Source organism: Carassius carassius, chromosome 27 (assembly GCF_963082965.1).
Source record: "Carassius carassius chromosome 27, fCarCar2.1, whole genome shotgun sequence".
Classification (NCBI taxonomy): domain Eukaryota; kingdom Metazoa; phylum Chordata; class Actinopteri; order Cypriniformes; family Cyprinidae; genus Carassius; species Carassius carassius.
In genome coordinates this window covers 8295603-8319093 of record NC_081781.1, presented here as the reverse complement: position 1 = coordinate 8319093, position 23491 = coordinate 8295603, and the positions used below count along the sequence as shown (strand labels likewise).

At 37.3% G+C, this 23491-nt stretch overlaps 1 protein-coding gene across 1 annotated transcript; it reads right to left on the bottom strand.

The window, feature by feature from the left end:
- Positions 1–23053, bottom strand: LOC132106608 (patched domain-containing protein 1). The gene is made up of 3 exons (XM_059512441.1): positions 22438–23053; positions 18639–19119; positions 1–6222 (listed from the first exon to the last, which is right to left on the bottom strand). The coding sequence occupies exons 1-3, from the start codon at positions 23041–23043 to the stop codon at positions 4559–4561; spliced, it is 2751 nt and encodes a 916-aa protein (XP_059368424.1). The 5' UTR covers positions 23044–23053; the 3' UTR covers positions 1–4558.
- Positions 23054–23491: the final 438 nt, after the last annotated feature.

Sequence of the window (23491 nt, the reverse complement as noted above, 5' to 3'; positions counted from 1 at the left end):
AATGGCAATAATTAGTAGAAATACAGATAGGAGAAATATGTGTACTTTGTTGAAGTATTGAACTGATTTATTAAGCCATCAAAGCCAGATTAGTTGCATTTTCTGTTAAAGAGGGGGGAAAGAATACTGATATAGTTAGTGCCCTTGCCAAGCTCAAGATCACCTTACAGAATTGCACCGAATTTAATTATAAAAGTGTTAATTTTGGACCCTGACAGAGTCTGAAAAATCCTTGCACCAGAGGGGAAACAACAACATGCAGGTATGCGCTTTTTGTCTTATTATTGCTCTGTTGTATTAATGACCTGATCATGTAAAATAGTACACATTGGTGTCTGCTATAAAGCTGATTGATATCCGTTTTATCATCACCTTGAATGCACAATATTGTATGTTTTTCTGTATTAAAAAGGTGTTTTTGTCCTTGGCAATGTAAAATACAGTTGAAATTATACACAACAGAAACACTGTTATTTGCATTCTAAACAGCAAATCCCATGACAAAACATTGACTAATTAGGACAACCTTTAAAAACAAAATAACAGTGATATACAGTATTCACTGCTCGTGTAATAAATGGTGTTTAGGAATATGAAGGATATTCAATTAAATCTGTTCAAATGTTTATTTTTTTATATAATTAGAAGTTGATCTGATTTTTAATGAGCTTTTAAATATTAGAAATATTATTGTTGAGCAAGTTATATTCCTCCTTCACAGAGCAGTAAAACGGTAAAAGTATCTGTTTCTTGATTGACCTCTGACATTGCATTTGCAAAAAATGGGGTATAGCAAGATGAGTCCCCTGTAATGAAAATGACTAATTCTTTTTAGCAATGATTCACAGTCTTAGCTCATGAAATCTAATATGGCATGCTTGTTGTCAAAATGATTTGAGCCCAAAAGTGCATATTTGATTTATGGCCCTCAGAATACATTGCTGCGAGCCTGAAGTCTGTAGTTTCACTGAAAACGGTGGTGACTTTGTGTTGACTTTGATTTGTGGGCCACTTTGAAGTTAAATAAAGCAGATAATAAAAATGTCGACTAAGTGATTTATGGTCTGATCCAAGAACATGCATCACAACAAAAGGAACAATATGCAGATTTTCATTTATACAGCCTTAATTTGATATGACCAGCAGTCACCAACTCAGCTGGGTTATTTAATTAGAACGTAATTAATTGTCCTGAATTGTCAACATAGTTATTTGGCATTTTTAATAGCTCTAGCAATATATTTAGTAATTCTTTTACAAACTCTCTATACCTATGTCTACACATTGCATTATAATTAAGATTTCTAATTAAGATTCAGTGTTTTCCACCTAATGTATAAAGAAATGGATTTTGCTGGGAGAGATGTCATGTCCTGCAAAATTACATTGTGGTTCTTCATGTAAACTACTAGTTTGAGTAACAACAAAAGATCAAACTGTGTAGCGTGGCAAGAACTGACCTGTGAGGATGTAAGTAACATTTCATACGTTATTCCTGGCTTAATGAGTTTAGAATTTATTTTATTCCTTTTTTTGTTCTTTATTGCTTTTTATAATAACATGATGACCTTCATCTTAAAAAAAATTCCCACCTCTCATTTCTTTAAAAAAATTAGAAAATTCTATACTGTACATTTATTTTACAATTCATAATTTTTCATACTGGCCTAAAGCACACCAGAAAAAAAATTAAAACGCAAATTTCTGAAGATGGTATCAAGTATGCATTAAAACAAAGTGTCCACTCCAGCATCTACAGCTCTCAAAAGTCAGGGGAAAAATACACACACTAACCAAATACATGCATACATACAATACATGCATACACAGTTATTTGGGGAAGTATATGTTTTTTTTTTATCATTTTCATTATGCATCTCTTGTCTTCTTAGATTTAATTTCCATGCCCTCTTCCAACACAAATTATTAAGCTCTTACAAAATATGGGGATGCCACTGATATTAGACAAAGTACATAAAAGATTGATTGACTAATATTTATGAAATCTACTGGGTTTGGAATGTAGCATCTAAACACGGTGGCCTTGATGTGCCTAACTCTTGTCACATTTAAACAGTCAATGAAAAATTAAGACTATTACTGTACATGAAGCATTTTATTGTTTCTAATGGACTTTTTTGTAGCAAACATTTGGTCTATGTATCTCAACCTCTCAAGTAAACTCTAGTCAACGAAATCTTCCCCAGTGAGAGGCCATCTGCCTTTGGAATGACTCTCAATGAACCCAGCTGTTTGACTGGATCAGTAAGGCTCTGGCTACCACATGCGTTTCGAACAGTCCAATGATCATGAAATGTGTACAGTATACACAGCAGGACAAAAGCTAGCCGTATTTCTAAAAAACATTTTTGGGTTCAAATTCTACTTTTTTTGGTAGGCAGTCTATTTTGAGGCATACATTACAACGACTGACTTAGAATCCATTCGAATCTACAACTGAACCAATGGAAACATGGCAAGCATGAGAACAGTTTGTTGCTGCATGAGATAAGGATATAATTACTTTGATTACACCTATACACTATTGATTAGGACAATCATAGTTTGATGAAATATTTATACTAAATATTTTTAATTTGTGACTATTAGAACATTAGCCAAAATGCTTCCGGGATGCAGGCGTGGGGAGAATAAGACTGGCAAAAAGCAAAGAGCTGCTGATTTTTGCCTCCATCTACACAGTTCATTCCAGAAATTTCACATTAAAAGGGCAGTTCACCCAACAATTATTCTGTAAATTCTGTCAATATTTACTCAACCTCATTTTGTTCCATTTTGGACCTCATTGTATTGACAAAAACATCTTGGAAACATGTATTCTGCAGAAAATAGAAAGTCATATGGTTGGAATGACATGAGAGTGAGTAAACTATTTTTGGGCAAAGTATCCTTTTTTTACATTTTCCATATTATCTTTTGTGTTGCATCTTTAGAGCTACCAACAGGTCCGACTGGTGCTATATGTATTTGTGATACATAAAATAACTCACAGATCAAAACTGTCTGGATCGACTACTTTGCTAATGCACAACATCACCTGGTGCAATGCCAAATATTCCTGTGCACAAGAGAACCGACACTTCTAACATAACAGACATACTCATTTCCACCAGAATGTACCGTGATATATTGATTTGTGCAAGATATGTCTTCAACATGAGCACAGTGTATACCATCTGCACTGCTCATCTCCGCAAAAACACACAAATACAGACAAAACACATGCTACACTCAAAAACAATATCTACTCTTGTGATTTGACACATACTGTATATTTTTAGACGACAGCCATCAGTGAATCTGCCTAATGTGCAAAATAACAAAACAACAGAAAGGAAACCTTTCCCATCTTTGTCATTGCTCAGTTTAACTACACGAACAGGTGCATGACCAGATTTGTGGTTTTGTAACAAACAAACACACAAGCAAGTAAACAAACAGATCATATCAATGCAACTTTAAGACATGCTACAAGTCTCTTTTCTCATGAATGTGCCACTTGGGTGTATTGGAAAACCTTTTTTAAATGGCATATGCAGTTTAATATTATATGCAAAACATTTTAGTGATTCATGTCGGTGGTCTCCACACAATGCACCTTCAGAGACTGTTTATTTACCCGGAAGAGTAAGACAAATTACAGTCTGAATATCAGCAAAATGTCAGATTTGACAAATCTACTTTCACTGAACATTTAAAGGAGAAAACCCCCTTTTACAATTCTTAATGTTTCATTCTACTGACCATTAATGCTTTGCTTGGAGGATATTTTCCAGGTATAAGGTGGGACCTCTCTGGGGGAGTCTCAGTGAATATGTCTAAATAACTGCTACCAGAGAAACTGCAAACACACTATTAGATTTGCTACAGGACATTTGTGATAAATGCATGCCAAGGGTTATTTGTAGGAGAGTGCTGCATAATTTGATGGACGCTGAAAACTGCTACTTCCTTTCGCTACTATTTTTCACATAGTTATTTTTAAACAGAGTTGGTCTTGATTAATTATGTAAGCACAAGGCTGGAGGAACGTGAGGTGCATAACATTTCGAAAAACACAGAGTGATCAAACAGAATTGTGTAGGTGCTAGAAAAGAGCAAATGGACTTGTTGTGATATCTGCTCTTACAAAACATATATGAATACCCTTGGGGATACCACTAGAGATCGAAAATAAGCAGGAATCCATCTGCTTAGATTCATGCTCATAACATTTTTGGAGGCCTTCTATTTAGGTCTTTTGTATTAGTTCATGTATACAGACAACCTTCCTTCGCAAACCTTTCATTAACGGCTAACATAGGCTAGCAGCTGCAGATGTTATACACTGTTCTAGACAAAGGGTACACAAGAAATGAGTGAGAAGGGGTTTTTAACTCTGGACAGCACTGTTGTTGATTGCTGGGGTCGCAAGGGTCACCCCAGGGGCGAGAGTGCCATACTTGGCCACCTCTGGATCTGTGAAGTGCTGCCTGATGTCGCCCCCTGGTGTACGGGAGCTGATTTCTTACCACTTACGTTCATACACATCTTTCAATCAAACATTGGTCACGTGGTCTGGGTTTTCCCTGACTTCGATGCACTCGATTTCCTCTCTCTCCCTCTCCCGCTCCCTCTCTCTTTCCCGCTCTTTCCGTTTGGCGCGTTTCTTTTTCTTGTGCCGCTTCTTAGAGGGTGGAAAGAATGTCAAAAACACCGGTAGGATGACGAAACAGTGCAGCACTGTGCAGCCTGCTGTGAGAAGGGAGCACTTGAACAGTGTGTAGGTCAGGTTAGAAGGCACAAAGAGAAGAGGCATTATCCCAATTACAAAACACGAGGTGTTCTGCAAAATGGCGGCCCCATGCTCCTCTAAAGAGATCTTGATGCACTGAGTCCGCGTATGCTCAGTGGCCAGTACGAACGTGTAGAGGTGGGGGGCACAGTGATCCATGGCAAAGTTGAGAGTATAAATAAGGCACAGGATTGAGATGCTGTCCATGTCAACATTCCAGAGTGTCATGAGACCCAAGACACCCAGTTCCACGGAGGTGACAGTCAAAATCAACCAGAAGTTCCCCAGTGGGTTAATGACCAGGAAGAAGGTGAGGATGAGAATAGTGAGCACGCTGAAACCCGACGTTAGGATGGGGGAGATGATGGAGGAACTGTAGCGGTCCATGAACACGAACGTCGGATTGAAAACGATGAACTTGATGCTGTTTATGAGCGAGAGAGGTCGAAGTCTCTCCAGCAGCTCCACGACCTCCTCCCTGGTCTTCTCGGTCGTTCTGGCCACCAAGTACATCTTGGACGCAATGATGTCGTACTCGTCTCCGTTTTTGGAGAAAATTATGTCGTCCACAAAGTGTTGATATTCTGGGCTCCTCAGAAAAGAAGTCTTGAGGATGTTGATGAAATCACTTTTGGTTGACGCACTGACATTCACGACCCTCAGATAGTGAAAGTAATTATCGATCCATGAAATCTTATTAAAGCCCTGGCCCAGTGTCTTGAGGTGCTCCTGTACCGTGGCGTTCCAATACTCAATAGGTTCGTAGATGTAAAACCCGATCACTGGACTGTAGTTGCTAAAGTATTTCTGTTGGGTCAGGGCGAATGACACACTGGGCGAATTACTAGCTAGCAGATTAATTATGTTAGAGCCGTCGCTGATTTGTAAACATCCCATGAAAGAAAAGGAGGCATAAATCAGGTAGAGGATAACCACAAATGGCTTGACGTAGGTGTTGGTAATCCATTCTGTGTAATGCTCCCTTAGGAAGTGCTGAATGAAGTGGTTCTGGTACGGTACGCTGTCGTGGTGCGTTGACAAATCGTGGCCGTCACTCATCATGGTCTTGAACCAAGTGGGCTGGCGGTCCAGATACTCCACCGAGGGGATCTTGCAGCAGAAGACACTGTGATAGCGGTTTTGCTCCAGCTGCCCGGCAAACACCAGGCAGGAGCCGTAGAATGAGAATACGTAGAAGTAGTTCACCAAGATTGCTACACACATGCTCTGGCAGAAAACCTTCACGGATTCGATGTTGGTGAAAGGGCTGGCACCCATGCCGAAGGTGATAATATAGAGCGAGCTAGTCATGGTGTAGCACACCATCACGTCGGCGAATGCATCCGCCACTCTCTCCTTGAAGGGTAAACTCTCTCTGGTTCTTCTCCAGCCTGCCAGAAGCTCAAACACACCTTTTGTTCCATGGCCTGAAAAAAAAAAAAAAGAGAAGCAATTTAGAGTTTGATGCACCGAAAATTCACAGAGAAACTTGATTACACAGCATGTGCAATGTCAGGATTAATTTCATCGACAAAAACATCAAACATGAGTAGTGTAAGTCCGATATACTGTACAGTATCAGCCATGGTAATTGCCCATTTTCAAATTATCGGCATTAGGTGAAAACTGTTGTCCACTTGGCTGATTATAGTGATAGATGTGTCAGTTCCAAAATCCAACAACAGCCAAATTTCAGTAGGCAATATACTTTTTCAATTTTTGCTGTGAATTTTAAGCATTTTAATTAAATTTATTAGACATATATTCCAAAACACTTGTCCTTATATGTACAATTTTACTTTCATCCCACAGCCCTCAATCAAGATTGATTTTCAAATTTAATCTATATAAATAAATCAAATAAACAAAAAATGTGTTAAATTAGAGTTTTTTCAGTAATTGTATTTATTTTTATTTATTTTCAGTAATTACATGAATACTTTGCCATGCTTAATTTATACAGTAGAGGTCAAAAATCTAATACTATTAGTGAAAATGAAACTATTTTATTTTCCTATTTAATAAAAACGATTATAATTATATCACTTCATGCATTCATGAAATCATCAGCCTAAAAATAATTGACTAAAATGTTACCACAATTGACTTAATCCTCAAAGTCAATTATTCATTTTAAGTTATTTTTCTTTTTTATTCATTATTTAAAAAAATTCAGTTTTCAGAAGCATACAACTTATATTTTATATTAGTATTCCTGATGCCCGTAGACTTTTGGACCCCACTGTGCATCAGCATTTTTTCAGTCATTGGCTAGACATTGGCATGGTCATCGGTCATAATGGTAAACCACTAAACATGAGTTATGGAATAATAAGCCTTTCATGATAGCTGTAAGATGAGCAGTAATTAAATTACTCTTCTAAAATCCACCTATGTGATCTAGTGTGTGCACACTGTCGCTTTTGAACATTTTAATACATTTGACTTTCATCCATCCACTAAATATTTCACTCAGCATCAAGGACATCACGGCTCATCTCTACACACTCTGTCGCTGTAAAGAATATGTCACAAAAACTACTCTCTTACCTCTTTCTACAAAATCATAAATTTTCATTGACCTGACAGACACAGAGAAAAAACAAATTAACCATAAAGAATTACACCAATGTAATGAGTCAGATGGACTGGCTTTCCCTGCTTTTAGCTTTATTAAGAGGAATAAGTCCATTAGCTTGTGTGAATCAATCTGCAAGATGAGGAGGGCACATGGTGGGCTAACGGTCACCCGGTGGCCAAAGATTCAGTTAGCTAACGCAAAGACTACATGTTCAATTACATACACTCATAGAAGGGGCATCACAATCTTTCTTTCATCATCAAGCACACTTAAGACACTCAGGTTGCTCCAAAAGGGCTGTCCATGCAATTATAGGAAGATGCTCTGAATAAAAGCAGCTGCTAAATGGTAATTAAAACCTAAACTACTGAACACAAAGATTGGTAGAATTAAAGACATCTGAACGTGAGCATGGGTCACCACTTGCCACATTATATACAGTATATCAACAAAATCATTGTATAAGGATTTAATTTGTTGACCCTGCCATCTCATGAACAACACTATTACTGCTTGAGCGATTCTTTTGCATTCTCCAATTAAGAAGATTAATTAGATTCATTAAGTGAGTTCCGCCACAGTTGAGAAAAATATGATTCTGTAAGTCACAATAATGAGAAACTTTCTCATAATTATGACTTAATATCTTGTTATATTGTGAAACTTTCTTGTAATAATGACTTAGTTTCTCATAATAATGATTAGGTTTCCCATAATAATGACTTAGTTTCTCATAATAATGAGAAACTTTCTCCTAATAAAGAAAAAAATTATCTTAATAATGACTTCGTTTTTCATAATAATGACTTCGTTTTTCCTAATAATGAGAAACTTTTTTGTAATAATGAGAAACTTTTTTGTAATAATAAAAAACTTTCTCTAAATAATGACTTAATCCACAGAAGAAAAAAAAAAACTCATGCGCAACACAAGAGTGTATAAAGCTATAATCTGTCATTAAATAGTGATTTCAGATAAATGATCTGCATGTAGTCTTTTGTTCATTTGTAACACTGTTGCTCTGCCAGATAGTTGTGGCTTCAAACATTCCATCCAGACTAATATTTCAGTTAAGGAATCCAGACATTTTAAGAAGAAATGAAAGCCATTACACATATAAACTTAATTTATAGATGTTTATTTCGATGATTTATTCGTTTTATAAGCTGTCCCTTTCGTTCATCGCATGCATAGAATGTTCATAGGTAAGCCATCTCATTTCAAAATCACAAAACAACTTTGTTCATTACCACATCATCCTCTTGGTCTACAGCGTCCCACTTCTTGTAGGACAAGCTCTTAACGTGAAAAATGGTTAACGTTGTCTTGAAGTACAAAGAGAGATTTAACCAAATCAGTACAGAAATTAATGAACAAGCATTCTGTATATACAGGCATTCAGGTGGATCCAAAAGATAAATGCAACACAAGACAGCAACGCTTATTTTCTATAACAGTTTTCTATCGGAAAATGCTTAACTTCTGTAAAATTCTCTTAAATTCTGGACTCTTATGCTTACCCGTATGCATGATCAATAATATTGTATCCTGAATTTGTCACTGTACTCATTAAGCATTTTTTTTTCACATTGAAGCATAGATATGTACCTTCATAAACTGCGTGTGATTTTTGTTGGAATATGTTCCTCTATATCTGAAGCCATGAACTATCATGCTGGCACAGTAACATGTTGGTAAGTGCTACAAATTAACAAAAGACTACATGCAGAAAATTGATCTGAAATCATTATTTAATGACAGATTATAGCATTATACACTAGATTTTTTTCATTATTTCGAGAAAGTAACTCATTATTACGAGCAACTAAGTCATTATTTAGAGAAAATAAGTCATTATTTAGAGAAAATGTTTCAATATTTAGAGAAAGTTTCTCATTATTTCGAGAAAATAAGTTATTCTTTTGAAAAAGTTTCTCGAAATAATGACTTATTTTCTCAAAATAATTTTATTGATTTAAACATTCAAAATATAAATATTTGAACAACAAAAACACATAGATAATTTAGGCCTTAACAATTCACCTTTCTGGTGTTAGACTTTATCACTTTCCATATGCTAACATACAACTTAAAGGAACACTGTACTATTTTTGAAAATAGGCTCATTTTCCAATGCCCCTAGAGTTAAACAGTCGATTTTTACTGTTTTCGAATCTATTCAGCCAATCTCTCGGACTGGTGGTAGCACTTAAATCTTAGTTTAGCACAGATCCTTGAATCTGCTTAATACACGGTGTAAAGCTTCTGTAGTTACATTGTGTACTAAGACTGACGGAAAATGAAAAGTTGTTATTTTCTAGGTCGATATGGCTAGGAACTATAGTCTCATTCCGGTGTAATAATCAAGGAGTTTGTTGTCGTACAATGGATGCAGCAGGCACAATGATATTATGAAGCGCCTGAAAATAGCACACATGGTACAGCAGCAAAATTCCTACACCGGAATGAGAGTACCCAGAAGAGTCAAGTTTTAAATAGGAAAAATATAGAAACTCTGGTCATTTTTGAGCGAGATGCTAACGGTCTAATCAGATTCAATGATCTATGCTAAGCTAAGCTAAAAGTGCTACCACCAGACCCGGAGATCGGCTGAATGTATTTGAAAAAAAAAGTGGAGCATTCCTTTAAACATGATGCAAAAGGGATTTTCCTATGTAAGACAAATGAGAGGTAAAGGAATGGTACTTCTAAATGTATTACCACACTCTTATTCAGAATGACATAGCGATTTCTTCAGTGTGGGCCAAGAATGAATCACCACTACATAAATGGAGTGCCATCAGGCTGCTGGTCAAGGCCAGAAAGAAAATGTGCTCAGTTCTAAAGGTCTCTAATGAAACAGGACAAAGAGACAAAACATGACTAAACTATTGCATATCTGCCTACTGTAGATCAAGCCTTTTTTGTCTTATGCTGCCCAACAACTCAATGAGGGAGGCTCAAGCTGTCTTCATCTACACCAAATCAGAAAAACAGTTTCTTATTATGCTACATATCACTTAGAATTAACATAATCCAAATGGACATTATTATAAGGACTTGTATCTTTTTTCCTTAAATAGTCGGAAAGGTGTTGAGCTGTTAATTGCAAAGAAAATGATGAATAGTTTTTAATTACTTAGAAATTTCTAATTTCTGTTTTATGGGTTTAATCTCCTCAAACTTGCTAAAGTGCCCCCTGCGGTAGCTGGGAATCACTGGGTTAGTGCCTTAAAAAATATAAGAAAAATATTCTTTATTATATTTTCTCCATTATAAATGCTTTCAGTTATTAATATCCAGTATTATAGTATTCTTTTATTTGCATCTCCTTTGTAAAGCGATTCAGTTCCATCTTAATTCTGTCATCTTGTGACAGTACGCAAAAGCTTATTCCTAAAATAGCATCTACTGTATGGCAGTGATTTTGTTTCAGAAAAGCTCTGTCAAAAAGGCTCCATTCATTCAAGGCTGTAAATTAAATCAGGGCCAGTAGAGGAGTGTGTAGAAAAGTGACATCTTGAAACAAGATTGACACGTTTTGCCGCAGCGGCACCAAACGTTAAAGAGTGCAGCAGCAAATAGAGTTTTTCAAAACTGAAAGCACAAAGCCCCGCACTAGCACGAGAATACTGCTTAAACATTACAGAGTAAGACAGATTTTTTAAAATAAAGCCATTTTAATAACGTCAAGGATGATTTCACTGGACCAGCTTGACACTGGCCTCTTAATATCCCTGAACGTGGAGCAGTGAGTGACCAATTTTTGTTCAAGACATATATTTATTTCACTATCATACTTCAACATTATCATATATCATTAACATACAACAGTGAGGCCATACATAGGGATTCAAACGTACATTTGTGAATATGTTCATTTACATGAAATGCCCGAACAAACTAATTCACTAATGAATCTGACATTTCAGTGCTACATAATAGAGAAAAACTAAACTATTATTATTATTTTTTAATTTATTTATTTATTTATTTATTTTTTACATTGTTGTGTTTCAATGCTAGTCGAGCAGACTTAAAATATTTCATATAGCAGATTCAGTTTCCAGGGTAGTAAACAGGATTGTGGTAAAAGCATCCTACACAATCCAACACTCAGCACTGACCTGCAAAAAAAGAAATTGCATTGCACAAACTGTGTTTTTGTGGGTGTGTTTGTGTGTTACAGGATATGCATAATTCCTTTAGTGAATCGAGTGCTGAAACAATGCAAGCCGCGTGCACAAATAAACTGTGGGCACAATTAATTCATAGTGAATTCCCTCCCCCAGAGTGTTTCTCCAATGCTAGTGAGAACACCTAGGGAAATGAACTGCAGTGTACCCTGCAAGTCTCACAAGGGGTACGATAGGAAATCAAGGGCTGTACCTCATGTCTCTGGGTGCTGGTGGACAGGTACAACATTCCACATAGTTAAGGAGGGCAGTTTGTCACAGGCCTCCCGTGGACAGTTCCAGCCAGCCCCGGCTGGAGCAAAACTACTCTGAGGCCGTGGTTTCAATATAAAGAGCTGCATCACCTCTCTCGCTGCAGTGCAGTGAGTCATTAAACAAAATTACTGCTTTAAAACTTCAGCACCAGAGCAGCTGCAAACACATCCATCACCGGCAGGAAAACACCCTACGGATGGACCCTTCGTACACCTCTCATAAAGCATGTCCACTTGTGACAGAAGATGGAGAAAATATTACATGAACTTCTATACCGTGTCAGTCTTTCTGTGCAGCACTGACAAGATACAATAGCCTGTATATCCTCTGAAGAGATATTCTTGTAGTTGTGCTATTTATATTTATTTCCAAGTATTACCACATTGTTTGGACATGCAACATGGTACTGTCATCATAGTTATTCTTTGTGGCAAAAAATGGCTTGATTTATATATATATAATATAATGCTAAATCTCTCCAAGTCTGTTCTGATAAAGAAACAAACTCATCTGGATGGCCTTAGGGGGTGAGCACATTTATTTCTCAATTATTACTTTAATGGGCTTTTTATGCATTCATATCATATCTTGCACAAATTTATTTCACAAATAAATATATCTTGCTTTTGCAGTGCAAAAGAGAGCCTTTCATTTTATTGGATGACATTATCTGTATAAAGTATTCAAAAATACAAATAAAATATGCTGAGAACGCTGCATTACAAAAATGCCCAAAATTGGCATCTCCTTTGACAGTGAACATGTCCTTATCTTAACATGGCACACATCACAGCTCACCGTTAATCCCGCTGCTAAGGATTAGGTGTGCGACGTGCAAAAAAACTCAACACAACTCAATGGTGTCTAAGTAGAAAGCTGAGCACTTTGCAGAGCCAGTCAAATGATTGCAGTCAGAAGATGGAGAGGATGGTGTGACACTTCTGAGGCTGCTGCTTCTTGTGGCACCCTACACATCTGCTGCATCTGCAACTGCTAATGAAAAAGCTTGTGTAAATGCACCGCATGTAAATCAGCAGAGGGCTTGAGTTACACGCACATAATTTAATTGGAGTGGACCTCATCAATCCTGCTGTTGACTCTATGAACTATCATTTAGCTGTGTTTGGGAATGAACAAGTTTCCTTTTTTTTTTTTTCTTGGAATTTCAAGATTGGCATTTCAATGGAAACATAATACAATACACTACCATTCAAAAGTTTGGGGGTTTTAATGTTTTTTAAAACAAGCATTTATTTTATTAAAATACAGCAAAGCAGTAATATAGTGAAATATTATTACAAAATATAATATGATATTATATTATATGAATACATAATATATGTATTCTTTTCATCAAATATTAAATCAGACATATAAATAAGAAAGAAGAAACTGCCCAGAGATCTTTTATGCTAAACATAAAGAACCAATCTTAAAATAGCCAGGTGAAAATACAGTACAAAGTATTCATATATGAAAAAGACTGTCCAATAAAAGAAGATAAAAAAAAGATAGCCTTATATCCATCTAAAATGAATAGTTAAAACTTTTAGATCTTTCTCATGGCCTACTTTTCTGCTGAGACACAGAATGAGCTGAATAAAACACCCTGCATTTATTGTGCCGTGGGCCACACTATTTCAACTATTAAAATTTCTTGACCTCAAACCCACAATTTAATTGTTCATTATCAGTTTCGCACAAAGTAATGAGGCTACTTTGATATCAACAAGACAATGAACTACAACATACAGTAGCAGCTCGTACAGTTTTAAACAATACATCAGCCTTAAACAGAAAGCAGCAATCAAGGAAGTGGTTGAATAGCTTATGATCCCCCTTTTCCATCACTCGCTTTCTATACGCCTTGGCTTCAGTCACATAAACTCATGGGAGAATCTACCTTACAATCTATGACAGCATTTCATGTCATTGTAAAACATTCCACTGTCAGCATGTGTCAGTGTGTTCAAGGCCTTCACCGGAAGATCTATTTCTCCTAACAATTGTACTCCCACACTAAAAACAGCACTTTTTCTTTTAGTGGTCTAGAAGCATAAAGATGACAGTAAAAATATTGTCAAGTTGAAACAGCTTCCATCCAAAACACTCTTGTATTTTTAATACCAATTATTCCACTTGAAGCAAGCCACTAAACGAAAAAGAACCCATTCCCATAATTTCCAATCTTGCATAATTTTCAATCAGAGAGAAGAAAAAAAACAAAAAACCCTGTGAAACATAAATCATACAACTGAAAGATAAAAGGACTGGAAGTATTAATGACAAATGGAGGGAGGATGAAGAATAGCTGGACCTCTGTTTCCATTTCTATTTCATGCATCAATTCAGTAGTCGCACATCATGTCTGACTAAGCTATGCAAATACATTTTTTTCTCTTGGCTTGCGATGTCCAACAAACCTTTCTCATTCTGATCCTTCCTCCTGACAATGGCAAATTATCCAGCCACAGGCTTAATGGCATGTAATATGTGATGCTTGAAGACATTTGTGATAAGTAGTTCACTGGTAAGACCCCTAATCTCTTCCCCAGGACTTGCTTTTGCCTTCTAGCACAGAGGCAAATCAATGGCATTCAACATGGTCAGTTTTCAATCTACTAACACCCCATCATCTATATTTTCGTGCTGGAGACAGCAAAGGTCTGCTGTAAATGCTCTAGAAACAATGTTTGTTTCTAGAATGGTGATCAAGACGGGATTGGACTTCCCATGCACAGTGAATGTGTGTTAGCCATGACCAGGCACAATCATGCTTGTGTGTAGAGAATTGCAAGGAGACGGTCCAGATCCCAGGGCACATGCTGTTCCACAGACTGTGGCCCTAAATGAGCTCGATCAATAGGACTGACGTGCTGGGGAGTGACTACGCCGCCGCACACACACACACACACACACACACACATACACACACTTACATTATGGCTCACGACATACATATATGGATGTCTAAACCAATATTTTAACTTAAAGGGGTAATGTACTGCCTCTGTCTTTACTTTGTACTGTTCTCTGAGATCCACAAATGTCAAAGTTCACATACTTTCTCCTATTTTTTATCTTAATCTGCTCTTTGATAAGTTCTTTTATTTGTGTTCGTCAGTGTTATCTATTTATCTTTCATCTCTTTTCTCGTATAATTTTCTAAGTTCTTATGCTTATCATTTCTCTGTCATAATAGTCATAGTCAAATTTCATCAAATTGAATGTGCTTATATGATTGCAGGAAAAATAAATAAAGGTGCAGCAATGTTTTCTTTGTGATTCTGACAGCTTTTGCAAAATCAAAGCTATTTTCACGCCAGATTTGGTAGATAAGCTCCGAAATTCAATTTAAGCTAATATATAGTTACAGCAAAGACAGGTCTTTGTCCAGTTAAATTTTAAATGACGTAAATTAGCATTTTCAGAAGTGCTAAATTCAGCCTTTATCCTGACCTGGGCCATGTTTCTGAAAAACAAACAAATATATATATGAAAATGTTTCAAAGTACAGCCACACACACATATATATGTATATATATATATATATATATATATATATATATATATATATATATATATATATATATATATATATATATATATATATATATATATACATATATATGTGTGTGTGGCTGTACTTTGAAACATTTTTGGCATTGTGCCACTGCTCTGTTTCTGGCTTCACATTTCTTTTTCTTTTATGAATTTTTATTTCTTTGCTGTCAACATGACTCGCTCAGCATGTGAACTTCTCGCATCTGTTCAGCTTCAGAATATTCAGCAGAGCAGACTCCGACTATTTTTGGAGAGGGTGAAGGAGACCGTAAATTTAACTACTAAAACTACTTGCATGACACAGAGCACAATTTGTGGATTTTTTTCCATATAAAACCGATTTAATTATTCTTATTTAATTCTACAAGCCCTTTCTGGTATTTTAAGAGCTGCTTGAAGATTCTTTAAAAATGATCCTTTTATGGTGCATGAAAAACAACAACAGCAGCTGACTAAATATTGAAAGTAATCTCAATTTGGATTCACATCCCTTTCAATTATAAATGAATAAATTTCACATTATGAGAATTAACTTTATAATTTCTGTAATTCTCAAGAATATATGAATTCTAATGTAATTAATTCTTCAATTAACAACAGCAAACAGCTTTACTGTATGTGCACTAAGATCAGGAGGAGAGTGAGTAGTCTGACATTGATTTTCTATCCTGTCATTTGCAGAACAAAGCATTTGCCGCTCCGCCACTAAGACATGTGTCAGGAAGCAAGTCTATAAATAGGCCAATTGCTGTATGCGTCTGAACAAAAATAACCTCCAAACTTAAATTAAAGGTATAGCACGCACTCCATCCATTGTCTCAGAAAACAGTATCACACATTGTTTTCTGCAGAGCATCCATCTTCTGCCAAATCTTTTTAAAGGGACAATTCCCCTAATATGAATATACCCTTTAGTAGTTTCAACCCCTTTGTGTCCCATTAAAGACAAAGATTTATTATGTACCTCAACCACATCTGTTTAAAAAAGGACTAAAGAAAAACCAAAAAAATCCAAACATATGCACTAAATATAGGACAACCCCAATTTCAAATGTGTCTAGTCTATCAAAAGACCTTTCAGAATCATCCACAAACTTGAATCCAGTGTCACTTCGCCAACTTGACGGAGCCTCCCCGTGTCCCCGGGGTCTCCGCAGCACATTGTGATGTGCCCTGTAGAGTGTCAACATTCATCTTCGCTGGCGGGACAAAATCTATTTCTCCAGATTGTCCTTCCTGTGAAGCTCAAACGCAAAGCACAGTAAATCACAGGTCCTCCGGTACCGTGCAAAGAGTTCAAAATCCAGTGGTCAGGGAGCAATTAATCTTTCACACTGGGCTAGGCTTGCAATAAGACTGAGCATCTGAGAGGTCTAGATCATTAGGGACGTTGTAAATGGCTGGCTGAAGCTTAAGAGGTGAGTATACAGAACAGTACCAAGCATTATTACCTTTGATCCACAAGCTCCACAGGGATATTCAGGATCATAAAATCCTACAGTACAGTTAGTCTTTTCACTGACAATGTTGCTGTCTTCTCAAATTGGGAAGCCGCATGTAACTGATGGTTGATTATTATATTGTGCTGCTACAATAACCAAACCCATCGCAGCAACTGACTGAGAGTAAGAATGCTGTAAGCGTTATTCTCCACAGTTTGTAATTGTGCTTTTGCACCCTGTATATCCTTGTTTTGAGCAAAACATGATTCTACCTCTACAGGAGCAAACACATCAACACGCTTTAAATCCAAAGCTAATTAGTTCCACTCAGTTGAGAGTTGTGACAGTCGTCACCTAAAGGCATCTAATGCAAGCTAGACAGGTGTAAAATCTAAGGGTGTTTTTAACACCTGCGAGATGCGTTGAGCTCAGAGTTTGTTATGTTTTTAAGTTTGTTTTAGTTTGCTAGATTATGTTCCCAGGGGTCCACAAAAATAACATGTCAGAAAGAACACAGCACTGTCAGAAACTAATGACTCTCCCTTATTCTCCCAAAATGCACAAACAATAGAAAGAAAAGGAGCTAATTATCATTAAAAGGATCAATATTATGCAGGCTAAAACATTCACATTGCATATTGCTGCAATGGCATGTTTGCTATCTAATATCATTTTTGAATTTACTACATTAATAATTCTAAATTAAGTTTCAGTCAAGCTCTATTATGGTGGAGAGCAAATCTGACAATTGTCATCAACTGGGTCCAACACAGCAAAATATCATCAAAAGTCAAATACTGAAATTCATTTATCTATACTACTCTACATCTGTCCATTTATAATATAGGTAAATATAGGTGCAATACAGGGTTTAAAATGCAAGTTATGCAAAATTAAATACTTGTTTATTGAGCTGTTTACTGTATAAAAGCACTATTACAAATGCCATGTGTCTGTTAATCTGAATATCACAACTTACTGTAAACACACATTATAATAGCCAGGCACCAACCATGTTTATCCTTTTAGTGTAGTATGTTTACAGTAAGATATTTATTGTAGTCTGGTTTTACCTCGCATAGCTTTGTTCATGGTTTTCTCAAATGAGCACATTTAACCCGTCCTTGCTGACACCTGCATGATTTGGCTAGGTTTTACCAAGTGGCATGAATTGAAAAAAACACCAGAATTTGTTTGGATGCATGCCCTGTGATGTCTACAACAAACTATATGTAGATATGTGTCAAGATTCGATTATTTATTCTGTTACATATTAGGCTATTATTTACATTGAGCTTTTTTTAATTGTTTGTTTTCTTGCTGTTGATGACCCTATTAGAGCAGACCTGCAACCCACCAGAAGAGAACCACTGCGTTAGGTCAGTGTGTTCTGCCGCCCATAATTATTGGGTTCTTTGTAAACAGGTCAAAATTTACTGAGAAATGTAATGGTTTATTATGAGTGGTACATTAACTATACCATCAATCAGATCCACAGATCATTTTAAAGCTACATCAATTTATATTAATCTTAACTTGACATTCTTCACCATAATTCTGGAATTTTTAGGCAAACATTTACAGATTTTTCACTGCACAACAAAAATGTTGGTCTCTAATTATCTTTCATTTCTATTCATAATATCACAGATTCTCCCTACATGATGAAGCCCACTGTTGCACAAGCATTGACCCCGATGACTCCCATGGAAAATAATTACACCCTCCCTCCTGAGGAGTCACACAGCAATTGTAATAATCCTACATACAATCACCGAAGCCTCCGTGAACAAAGCTGCACTTACCCATGGCAAAAAAGGGGATCCCAAGCAGAGTAGAGTTAAATTTCCCATCAGAGATGAAAAAAATCCCAGCTGCCGTCACGTTGGCGATGCAGATGGTAAGGACGCCCAACAGGCCCAGGAAGGGTTTCCCGCGCAAACAGTCCCGCATAGAGCTGGAGATGGTGGCTGCCAGGAGCACCAGCACCAAGCTGACCAGTACCTCGCTTTTGGCCAGCACGCCTGTCTTGTGGAAGTCCCGCCATAAGCTGAAGGACGTAAGTGACTGGATGTGTAGTTCCTGGCTGTCTGTAGCCAGCTGGTGCACTAGCTTACAGAATTCACTCTCCCACTTCTCAGAAATGATGTCCTGCACCACTGGCCCAAGGTTACGGAGGTAGTAGGTGATTTGGATGGCGCGAGCAAACTTGACCTGTTGATCCCGGCTGTTTGCAGGCAAGGCCACGCCACCCAGCTGATGGCCAATGAAGGACACTCGACCATCCTAGAGGCAAAACAAACCAGTTACTTACTATGAGTGAAATTGAATTTGAATGCAATTTAACAAGTGTACTTTGCAATCAGTGAAAATCAACTGCAGTCCAAAAATATGTTAAATAATTGGTACGCTTGGAACATCTGAGGAATACTAAAGTTGAAATGACATGCATAGAAAAAGATTCTTTAAGAATTAATTTTCTCATTTTATTACATGGACATTTTATTAATTGTACTAATTTGTTTGCTTGTTTTGATTTAATTAAAACGCGGGAACGAATTAGAACAACATGGCCATGATTTACTAAAATGAGAGAATTAATTATTAAAACATTGCAATTATAAATATTTCCAGCATGCCATGTGCAAGGCTCCATATTTGTCAAGATTAAGGATGGACAATAAAACACAAACGTAAAAGTGGGTCCTTAAAGAGGAAAGAAAGAGGTCAGTCACAAGGTTGAATTTGCTGAAAAGAAGAGAGTTCAACTAAAACAAGTGAGCAGTGCATTCATTTTACATTTTCATGTTTGTCATGTGAATATATCATTTGTTTGCCATGCCAATTGTTTGTTTGCATGAAGAAGATTAGTACTGACATTTCGATGTTTGGTTGCGCCTTGGTTATTTTAGGCTTATGTTAGTTCCGAGGTGGGATGTGTTTCCCAAAACTAGCATTCGCTAACAATGGTCATTAGTTCCATTAAATACTATTGCCAATGACGTAACTTGCAACCATAATTGCTTTTGGGAAACACACCCCGGTTGTGAAAAGATATTGTGTCAAAGTTGTGTTTCATGTGACATTCATTGGTTTATTTATTAGGTAACTTCCTTGACAATTTATGACTATTATTAGTACTGTTACTTGACAGACATCATGTTTTTATCAGGCTACTTGATAATGACATATAAATGGCCTTTGCAAAGCAATGCGTTTAGTACGGCATTTTGCTGATAACCTCTTTGTTGCACTTCTTGTTTGGTGCTCATTAAAAAGAATTTGCAAATGAGCCAAGGGCTGACTTGCTACGTCACTGCTGCATTTTCAAATTAATTCCATACTACAATCACATGTGACTTGCAAAATCAGCAAACCAGTTAATTAGCAGCTTTGTTGGTGTGGATTTGTTCTGGTATTTGAATGGATTTAACACATTACAACAATGTATTAAAATGGTCTTCCATAACCATAAAAAAAAGTTTCTCAAGGCAGCATTGTGTGCGGTGAGCGTGATTTCATCAAGTACAACATGTTCCTGGATCAACATCCTTGTTGATCCTGGAACAACATTACAATCAACCAATCAGAATAAAGATAAAACTTTTCAGGAAACATCTGTTTTAGGCTTAAAACCAGAGTTAGGTGCTTCTACACTCTTGTTAATCAGCTATCATTTCCCACTGATTTTAGAAATACATTATGTGTAGGTGTAGGTTTAGGGGTAGGAAATAGGTTAATTCTATATTTTTGGAAATTAATTTTGATCCAGGATCATCAAAAGATGTTGATCCAGGAACATGTCTTACTTGGCAAAATCACGGCGACCTGTGCTTAGTATCTTTTAGCTAAATGTAAGGCAAGAAAAACAGGCAAAAGGAAAACACAAGCTCATATCAAACCACAGCATGAAGCTGGATAAATGTGATAAGACAATCTCCACATCTGAACAACATTTTTGCACCAAACAATGCTGAATTAATAAAATCCAGAGCAGATTGAGTGTTATTGTTTTTTTTCTCAATAGTCTCAATATTTCAGCATCCAGTAATGACTTGGACAGTGCATCACCCTATGCGGAGAAAGCGATGTAGCCTTGGATGCAGCAATACAGCCTCCAGATGTTCTGAAAAAAACTGGCACAATATGAATGAGCTCTTGTAGAGGCCACAGAAAGCGCCTCATTCACACAGATCCTGCTCCTACTCCTACTGACGTAGGCTTACTGACGTAGGGAAAACAATAAGATATATGGCTTGCTCTACTGTTGTGAATGCTGCAGCATTTTCATAAAGTCTGTGTCAGTGTCTTACAGGTCTCATACTAGATGCATATTCCGTCTCAGTTCAGGACACTTGAAATTGAATGTGCAATATGCTGCAGGAAATTATTTTTTGCTACTGTAGATTATGAGTATAAACTATATTTAACAGAATTATGTTCATTTATGCTGATATATATGCTGTTTGGTGGGAAATTAACTAATATGTATTCTGATAGAATATTTCAAGAATTTTCAAGAATAAACACCTTAGATTATTGATTAATCAAAGTATTAAGTAGCTTTACAAACATTTCCTAAATAAGCACACCTTTTAATAACAATTCCAACAATGGTCTTTCCAGCATGCACCGAGGCCTGAAAAATTAACATGGTTTCACTGTTTCCCAACAACTGTTGTTGCTTGATTTTCGTATTTACTGAGTAACAATACACTGCAATATATGATTCTGTGCTACTGTAGATTGATTGTGAAATGCAACATATATAAACAATGGTATATTCAACAGAATTATGTTCATATTTTTTGTGATAAAAATTTAGGTGACCATCATTTTAAATTATGAGGAAAACTGTACTAAAACTTTTTGGTTTATATATTTTCAAAAGTTGTTTTAGCAGTTTTATGTTCAAGCATTTCTTATATAGGCACAGCTTTTGCTCTTGCTTCCCAGCATGCACTGGGGCCTGAAAATTTAATTTGTATGGCTTCACCATTTCCCAACAGCTATTGTTGCTTTATTGTCATATTTAGTAACCTGTTGTCTTGTGATGGCAGGATGTTTATTACTGATTAGTTAGTTGATTGCTACCTGTATATGTGTTTCCAATTAACTCAATGTTTTCAATGATCTGTTTGCATTTGAATGGTTTAACACATAGCTCTTCTAATTGATTCTAATTAAAGGATTCTAAACAGTTGTAGCCTATTTAATTAATAATATTGCTTGTGATATGTTGTCTTAATTGTATTGATTAAATATAATGCAAAATGGTAAAAGTCTAGATTCTTAGTGTCTTCCAGTGGACATTGCATCACCAGGCTCCTCAGAGTGCAGTAGAGAACTATGCAGCTGATTCCGAGGCTGCACACACTAGATTACAGCAGCACGGAGTCTATTCATAATTCTGAGCGTTTCGTAAGGTTTTATGAGGCACAGTCGCATTATGCCGAGCTGGTTTTTGCCGTTTCATTGTTACAATGTCGCTCCATCGCACACAAAGGCTGCGTCTCAAAAACCTCGAAAAAACGCTGTCTCGTTAGTCGACTCGCGAGGTTTTGAAACACAGCCGCTGTGCTCCAGACAATGTATGTCTCTTACCTTTAATGTTGTATTCGGATAGCTCACGGGGACCTTGGCAAAAGTGCTGTTAGACAGAACAGCTAAGCGAATGTCTTCGAATATGGTGATGATATCATCCAGGAGGCATCTCTTGTCCCGGTGGCTCAGGACGCAGAGATGCGCGAAAGTGTAATTGAAGCCTTTATAATTGACACGCATATCCAGGACCTTCTTGTGCACCTGGAGCACCTGCTCGGCCAGTTCCAGGATATTTCCCCCGGATTTGGCCAGCAGGATGAGTCTGCCATATCTGCCGGGGGTGTGCAGGTCCGAGTACAGCTTGTGCTTGGACTGGTCGATGGGGAAGAGGCTGTTGGCGAGACTCCGCTCGATCTTCGCGAGGCTGTGCTGCGGGGCGACCAGGATCTCCAGGTCCGTTTCGGGCTTAAACCGGCTCAGCACCGTGGATCCGAAAATGATGGTCAGGACTGCGGGGACGGTAAGGAAGAACACTGGATGCCTGCTCACGAACAAACCCAGCCAGTAGAAGGAAGATTTCAGCCCTCTGTGTATCACTTGCCGCAGCATCCTCCTCAAGATGCAGCTTGCAGCAGATGATGCCCCGGTTCTTCCTATGAAGCACATGTGACATGTGGCTCCAGTTCAGTCTATCCGTATGAGAATACTCGAGTGTACACCTGTGAAGCACTGCAGCGATTTACAAAATACAGTCAGATATTGATCACTATAGAGGCTTTTTGGTTCCATCCCTCCCCCTGATGTGTGACTGTTTCTCTCGCTTCTTCTGCTGCAACAGCAGTCAGTCCCAGTCTGATGTGCATGTGTGCTTAATTCGGACTATTCGATCAGGGGCGCCTGATTTATGGGCTTGATTGTAACCATGTGCTGCTGTGTGCATGAAGGAGGCACGACGGAGAAAAATGCTGGATGGCTGGGAGTGTGGGGGCTCATTTTTAAGAACACGCGCGATTCAAAGCCCTTCACGATCGCGGACTCAACTTGAAATAGCCACTCGATTACTAATGAATGAAGCATTCCCGTTTTAAAGCTAAGGGCGGCAGTCCACACGAGA

Coding starts and splice junctions, on each gene's coding strand:
- LOC132106608 (XM_059512441.1), bottom strand. CDS start 23,043: ATGTGCTTCATAGGAAGAACCGGGGCATCATCTGCTGCAAGCTGCATC. Junction 19,120..22,437: donor ATCCGAATACAACATTAAAG/GTAAGAGACATA, acceptor TTTTGCCTCTAG/GATGGTCGAGTGTCCTTCAT. Junction 6,223..18,638: donor GATCCCCTTTTTTGCCATGG/GTAAGTGCAGCT, acceptor TTTTTTTTTCAG/GCCATGGAACAAAAGGTGTG.